Source organism: Oratosquilla oratoria, chromosome 17, assembly GCF_046742065.1.
Source record: "Oratosquilla oratoria isolate Oo_2021 chromosome 17, ASM4674206v1, whole genome shotgun sequence".
Classification (NCBI taxonomy): domain Eukaryota; kingdom Metazoa; phylum Arthropoda; class Malacostraca; order Stomatopoda; family Squillidae; genus Oratosquilla; species Oratosquilla oratoria.
The window spans coordinates 59,249,498-59,257,124 of record NC_134793.1 but is presented as its reverse complement, the minus strand read 5'-3'; the positions used below and the strand labels follow the sequence as shown (position 1 = coordinate 59,257,124).

The following is a 7,627-nucleotide window of genomic DNA, read 5'->3' as shown; positions in this document are numbered from 1 at the left end:
GGGGAAAAGAATACTGCCACCAAGTATTTCCACTTGAGTCGTAAAAGGCGATAAAAAAAGGGACGGGGGATGGGATTAGGAGTCCTAATACCTGTAGCCCCAAAAGGGGACATTCCTAAAAAAGAAAGAAAAGGCATAAGAGGGTCTGGGAGCTTTCCAACCTTGTAAGGGGAAAAAAGCCTTTGGTATATGTTTGTATGTATTGATTGGTTGTATATGGATGATGTTGTGATGCATGAGGTGGAATGGATGGGGGGATGGGGGTGAGGTAGTGTGTGTGAGCAAATTTTGACGCAGCCCGAAGGGATTTCTCCCCGTCTTCTCCTTTATGCATGGGGGGACGGAGAGGGGTGGTTGCCCATTTAATGAAGCGGCCTTGCTGTGGATGTGTTGTGTCTTGCGACACTGCTTCTGACCCGGGGCAGTGGACAAGGTGCAGGGATGATCCCTCATCCAGGAGGTGCAAAGATGAGAGGGAGAGTGGAGGGGTGTAGAGTGTATTCAGGGATGGAATGGGTGGGAATGATTTTATGCCTTTTCCTTTTTGGCTACCTCCCTTGTAAGAAGGAAAAAGCCTTGGTATATGTATGTATGTATGTATGTATGTATATGTAGAAATGGCTGAAGTTATGATCAAGCATTTTATGTCTGTATTTACAATTGAAAGCTCACAAATTTGGGAGGAAGGGCGGCAAGAAAGATCCACCGAAATGAAAGAAATAACGATAACAGAAAGAAATAAGGGACCAAATAAAAAACCTTGATATCAGAAAGTCACATGGGCCGGATAGAATTGCAAACTGGATATTGAGAGAGTATATAGACGAACTTTGAGACAAAATACACAAGATAATTGACTTCTCACTCAAAGAAGGAAAAGTACCACAAGACTGGAAAAATACAAATATTGTACCAATATACAAAGGAAATCCAACAAACTATAGACTGGTATACCTTTCAAGCATATTAGCAAAAATATGCGAAAAAGTCATTAGGAAAATGGATTAAATGGAAGAGAACAAAATACTAAATCCTAAACAATTTGGTTTTAAGTGGAAGATCATGTACTACAAACTTAATATGCTTTTACTCAAGATTAAGAGAAATAATACAAGAGACGGATTGTGCTTTCTTGGACTTACAAAAGGCTTTTGACAAAGTACTACACAAAAAGCTACTAAGAAAAATTGAAATAATAGGTGGAATACAAGGAAATTTATTGGAATGAATGAAAGATTTCTTGAATAGGAGAGAAATGAGGGTCGTACGTAGAGACAAGAACTCAAATTGAGAAGATATGATAAGTGGAGTCCCACAAGGCTCTGTATTGTCTCCGATAATGTTTACTATTTATAAAATGGGAAGAGAAATAGGGAAGGATGAAGTGAAAGCAGCTGTTAAGATGATGAGAGCAGGTAAGCCACCTGGTCTGGATGGATGCCATGCAGAATGTCTGAAGAAAGGAGGTACAGTTATGGTGGACTGGCTGGTGAGGTTATTTAATGTTTGTTTAAGAGAAGGTAGAGTGTCAGAGGACTGGAGGAGTGCCTGTAAGATGCCGGTAGATAGAGGTAGACATTTAAGGTAGATCGAAGTAGATCGAAGGGTAGGAGGAAAGGAAAGAAACATTTATATTTATTCTATTATGTTGTTATGATGCAGTGGCTGACTGTGCCAATTGCGGGTGCTGAGTCGCAGAGTGACGGAGAGTGCCGTCTGGTGTTTTGTAAATAATGCTGATGTAGCAAAATATTGTAAGCGTACAATCCATTTCCGTTGCGACATAATGGTTACGTGATGATATCGTTTGAAACAGTATAACAGCCTCTCTGATTGGAGAAAAAGGTGTAGGAGGAGAAAAATTATTAGCGCAGGGAGGTAAAGTAATGCCATTAAGGAGTGGCACTTGTTTGAGAAGTAAAAGGATATTGGATGAATGAAATAGTGACGTCAGAACGAAGGTGGCTTGACGTATTGTAGAGGGATCCCAACGGGACTCTCTGGGTGTAGCTCACAAGACCAAGTAGTAGAATGAAGATATAAAAATCACCCTCATTTAATTCACCCCTCAAGCTTTGAGAGAAGATTAGGCATGGGGCCTGAAGAACTATTTTATTATACAGAAGAATAAGAACAACTCTAGAGAATTACTGCAACTGGCGGTGACAGTGGTGGACAGCGAGGGACGAACCGAAGAGACTGGAGATAGTGCACACCACAACCGAAGAGACTGGAGATAGTGCACACCACAACCGAAGAGACTGGAGATAGTGCACACCACAACCACGGAGGAAGAACCGAAGAGACTGGAGATAGTGCACACCACAACCACGGAGCAACTACAACCTTCAAGGCATCTTCAAGACGAGAGACGACGAGGCTGATGAGCGACGAGGCTGATGAACGTCGACACTGACGATAGACATCGAGATTGACGACGTACGCAAGGAAGACTACGTGGAGACAGTCAAGTCAAATCAACTACAGAAGGTATGAATAAGAATTCCATCTTAAGGCATGAGGTTCATACCTCTAATATTGATATTCCCAAATTCACAGGGGAAGTAAACACTTTAGGAGTTAATAAGTTCCTTGCCCAAATAGATACCTTAATTGTGAGCAAAAATATAACACAGCGGTTCCCAAACTTTTTTTGGCCGCGACCCAAATCCAGATCTGGTGAAGATGTGGCGACACAAGCATCAAAAAGCAATTTCGAAAGTCTTCTTTTATTGAAAACACAATGAAATGAAAATACAGTACAATGATACAAATACTTTATTTAATACAAAATACAATGGTACAGTCGTCAATTAGTGGGATCTGTGGAACTGAAGTCTGTCCTGCATAATCTTCTCAAGTTGCGGTTCGACCTTGCTGAGTGCGAGACGAAGATCATGCACTGGTTCAAGCTTGTTTCGGGTCTTGGTCTTGATGGCAGTCAGAGCTGAAAATCCTTGCTCACATAGATATGTAGTGGAAAACGGGAGAAGCACTTTCATGGCTTCCGCGCCGATGACCCTCTTTTCTTGTTTTACCTGTGTCCAAAAGATGCCGAGTGTCACCTCCCCATGTAGTTGCCGAAATATCGCCTCGTTCTTCAATTCCAGAAGTTCTTCCTGAAGCCCCTGAATGTCTTCAGAGACGTCACCAACACGCGCTTCAAACGGGTTTCTCACCCAGTGCTGCGACGACATATCCTTGTCCGGAATATAGCGATTGAACTCGGATACCAACTTTTCCAGATGCCCCATCAGGACCGGCTTGATCGTTTGGAACCCCTCACATCATCCTCGAAATCCTCCAAGTATTAAGTCAGCGATGGAAAGGCACCTGTTTTTCCGCGGCTGAGCTTTCCCTTCCAAAGCTGAAGCTTTTCCTTGAAGGCTGATATTTTCTCAGAGAGCACAATGATGTTTTGATCCCTGCCTTGCATAGAAGTGTTTAGCTCATTAAATGACGTGAGGAGGTCCAGGTAGCACACTTTGAGCATCCATGGCTTCTCATGAAACCTGATGGCAAGCTGATGCTTCTTTTCATTCAAGAATATATGCACCTCCGTTCTTAGGTCAACTAAACGGCGCAATACCTTGCCGCGGGAGAGCCATCTAACATTGGAGTAAAAGAGATGCTTAAATTCAGACCCGAAGTCAACACACAATTGTTCGAACAACCGAGAATTCAACGCACTACCCTTAATGAAGTTGACAATGGAAACAACCTCCTGCATCACTGAGGAGAGATCCGGCAACAGATGTTTGGCCGCAAGATTTTTGCGATAAAGAAGGCAGTGAAGGATTGCAATGCACAGCGCACGGATTATGGCACTACTCTAGGCCTGATGGTCCTGCACCTAGCGGTGAAATTTGAAACTACAATACATTCGCATTACATTACGGCGATTACGCGCATATAAAGCCTACAGAGTTCCTCACTCTAAATTAGCGGTAGTAGATAAACTGGTCACTGAAATGTTATCGCAGGATATTATTGAACATAGTAAAAGTGAGTGGAACTTTCCTTTGATTAGTACCAAAATCAGATGGTACTATGCGCCCAGTTATTGATTATAGGGAATTGAATAATTCGTGACAGGTTACCATTACCTGTAATCGGTAACATTTTAAGAATTTTGGGAACTGAGAATAGGTATTTTAGCACAATAGATATCAAATCTGCTTTTTGGCAAATAGAGTTGCATGAAGACTCAAGAGAGTTCACAGCATTTTCTACTCCAACGGGACATTATGAGTTCAAGCGAATGCCATTTGGGTTATGTAATAGTCCATTAACTTACATGAGATTAATGAATACAATTCTAGATGGATTGTTAGGAAACACTGCCAGTGTATTTCTAGATGACATTTTAATAGTTTCTCAGACAGCAGTTGAGCACTTTAAGAAATTAGATTTGATATTCTCAAGACTAGTTGAAGCAGGATTGAAAGTGAAACTTGAAAAATGTAAGTTCTTGCAAGACAGTGTTATTTATTTGGGATATAAGATAGATAGACATGGACTTAGTACAGTGAATTCAAAAGTTGCGGCAGTGAAGAATTTTCCAGTTCCAACCAATGTAGACAAGGTTAGGAGCTTTTTGGGATGGACAGGATATTATAGAAAATTCATTCAACGATATGCTAGCATTGCTAATCCATTAAATTCTTTGTTGAGGAAGGACTCAAAGTTCATATGGGGACATGCACAACAGCAAGCTTTTGACAAGTTGAAAGATAAACTCACGAGTTCACCTATTTTAATATTTCCTGACTATGAAAAAGAATTAATTCTTTGCACTGATGCATCTGACATAGGATTAGGAGGCATATTGATGCAAGAGAGAAATGGAACTTTGAAACCAATAGCTTACACTTCAAGACTTTGTTATAGTGCAGAGAGAAACTACTCTATAACAGAAAGAAAAACTTTAGCAGAAATTTATTCTTTAGAAAGTTTTAGGAATATGATCTTAGGATATCCAATCAGAGTTTGGACTGATCATACAGCTATTCAGAACTTATTTAAGCATAAGAATCTTAGGGGCAGACTCGCTAGATGGTTTGCGATACTTTAGTGCTATGAAGTTCAATTTGAATATATTCCAGGTAGAAAGAATGTTGCGGCAGATGCACTCTCTAGAAAGTATGTTAGTAGTGGCTTTAGGAACTCTTGCTGGATTGGGAATATTCATTTTTGCCTTCCTTGCTGATTTAAAATTTTCTATGAATAAATTGAATGAAAAGGTTGCAAAAAATTGATGATTTACAAACAAGTGTAAAAAACATTGAGGAAATGATCTCTGAAATTTCAGATAACTTAGAGAATCTCAGTTTAGGGGAGCCCCCACCCAAAAAATATTTTTCTGAAGGATCTTGCTGATTTTTTCTGTGTGATATCTAGGTCTGAGGAAGCCTTCACAGCTTGAGTTTTATTCAGATCTGACAAGTAGTTTTTTTTTTAATAAAAGACGTAAAAAATACCATATTTTTGGGCTTCTTTCAAATCCTATCTCCTCTTGCAATTTTTATTCGATGTCTTTCATTTTATAGCAAAAGAATCTTCTACATTTATAGAAAAAACAGAATAGAATTTTTTTTTATATCTTTGTTTAACACCGAGGGAAAAAAATAAAAAAAAAATATCGAAAAAAAACTCAAAATTTTGACTTTGACACGTTATTAACAAATTTCTATTTAACATATGCAAAAAACTCTCTATTTCATTTTTTGTCATTTATCTAGCTATTAATAGAGACCTCATATGCAAAAATCGGTTGAAAATTGAGGGAGGAGATAGACTTTGTGTATCAAAAACTTACATTTTTCAGAAACTAGTGTTAATTTTTTTTTCTTAGTTTGACTAAATTTTACATTGGACCTCCTAAGAACCATTGTCAACAGGTTCCATTGTATTTTCATGATGATTTTGCATCTTTCAAGTAACTCAGGCACTTTGTACCCTCCTACAGTGTAGGATATTATTCACTCAAAGTGAGGGTCTCATAAGACGCCACCTTACTCTTTTTCGCAAAGTTTGAGTTCTTGGTCTAGAATGACCCAGCAAGGTAGTCTGATTGCTGGGATTCAGCTCTCTTTCTTTTCTTGGGTTTCCTTTCTGGTGTTGGAACAGGCTCAACCCAAGGTGTTGCAACAAGGAGGCATCCTTGTAGCCACTTGTTAGCAAACAGTTGTTTGCGTAGAGACAGCGTGTCTGATATAGGTGTAAAGGACAGAGGATCAGGTGCTGAGGATGTGGATGTAGATGGCAGGGAGAGAGCTGCTGGAGGGAGTACTAGTGGTGGTGACGGAGGTGGTGATAACAAAGTTGATGCTGGGGTTCTTTCTTTCTCTCCTTGAGTTGCTAATGTTGACGTTCTTATCTTCTGCAAGTGTGCCTTTTGTTTGGATAGCTTAGGCATGGCTAATATCTTCAAATTTCTCTTCACTGAAAAAAGATGCGAATTTCACACGGCAAATTAGTGAACGCGGCAAGCTAGCGTGTACATGTCCTTTACTTTGTAAGCCTATCAGGCCACTGCCAGTCGTGCAGGCTGAACTTCCTCACACCACATACTCACGTGCATGCCGGACGTAAGAGAAAACTTTGTAAGTGCATCAAACCCAAAAAAAAAAAAAAAAAAAAAAAAAAAAAAAAAAAGAGTAAAATATGGTCAAAACGTATGTAAACAATGGTCGTGCGCAGCATGTGGCTGCCGGGGGGAGGGAGGGTAGGCCCTTTAAACCCTTTAAAAATGGCGGTACGATAAAAACACTTTACCAGCATCTAGAGCAAGATCCCTACTATGTATTTATGCAATAAAACAATTTTTTTTTTTCTTAAATCTAGGGGTGGGGGTTCCCCTTAAAACAAAGTGAACAGGAGAATACAATGCAACTTTTCTTATTACTCAATACTATGCATTTGAAATTATCTGAGATGAAAGTTCAGTTGGAATCTTTTGTACAAGATTTAGTTCTAGCAAATTCAGGTCAAGTAACATCTTCTCTTCTCCCAATACCTCAACTTATGAATATAATTGTAAGAGTTAATAAGAATCTTTATCTTTGTCATTCTTCTCTTTTTGTGTTTCGGGAAGCTTTAAAAAATTCATGCGAAGCTTCTCTGGTTAGAAATGCGTCTGTGATGAATAATTGTCATTATAAGAAAATTTTGGTAGACCAGATTTCTCATAGTAACATACAAGGATCCCATTATCTATTTTTCCCTAATAAGACCAAAATTTCAATTAACTGTAAGGGACTAAGTCCTAAATTGGAAGTGGTTGAAGGTCTTATCTCAGTTGTTGATACCTGTGAATTACATGGGGGTCCTATTTCCACTATTGCTAATACCCTTAATACCATGCATTTAACTGAAGATTCATATATTTCAACCTTCAACTTCACATTGCCTGAACACTCACCTCCTTTGAAAATTAAGAGATCATTGTCAAGATCTCCCTCAAATGATTATTCTGCATTAATAGTTATTCTTGGTGTACTTTTTTCTTCAATGTTATTGTCTGCACTGATTTAATTTGTTGAATTCCGGAGATTGACTCTGTTAAACCCCATTAACCATGTATCTGCTTTAATTATTTTTGTGCATTTTGGAGGGCTGCTTATTT

The 7,627-nt window shown here is 39.1% G+C and overlaps 2 protein-coding genes across 2 annotated transcripts; both read right to left on the bottom strand.

The window, feature by feature from the left end:
- Positions 1-2,813: 2,813 nt before the first annotated feature.
- Positions 2,814-3,254, bottom strand: LOC143034307 (protein FAM200A-like). The gene has a single exon (XM_076200242.1). It carries the CDS (start codon positions 3,252-3,254, stop codon positions 2,814-2,816), a length of 441 nt encoding a protein of 146 aa, XP_076056357.1.
- A 56-nt stretch (positions 3,255-3,310) lies between these two features.
- Positions 3,311-3,730, bottom strand: LOC143034305 (protein FAM200A-like). The gene has a single exon (XM_076200241.1). The coding sequence runs from the start codon at positions 3,728-3,730 to the stop codon at positions 3,311-3,313; it is 420 nt and encodes a 139-aa protein (XP_076056356.1).
- Positions 3,731-7,627: the final 3,897 nt, after the last annotated feature.

What these genes read in the sequence shown, in the direction of transcription:
- LOC143034307 (XM_076200242.1), bottom strand. Translation starts at nt 3,254, where the DNA reads ATGGGGCATCTGGAAAAGTTGGTATCCGAGTTCAATCGCTATATTCCG.
- LOC143034305 (XM_076200241.1), bottom strand. Translation starts at nt 3,730, where the DNA reads ATGCAGGAGGTTGTTTCCATTGTCAACTTCATTAAGGGTAGTGCGTTG.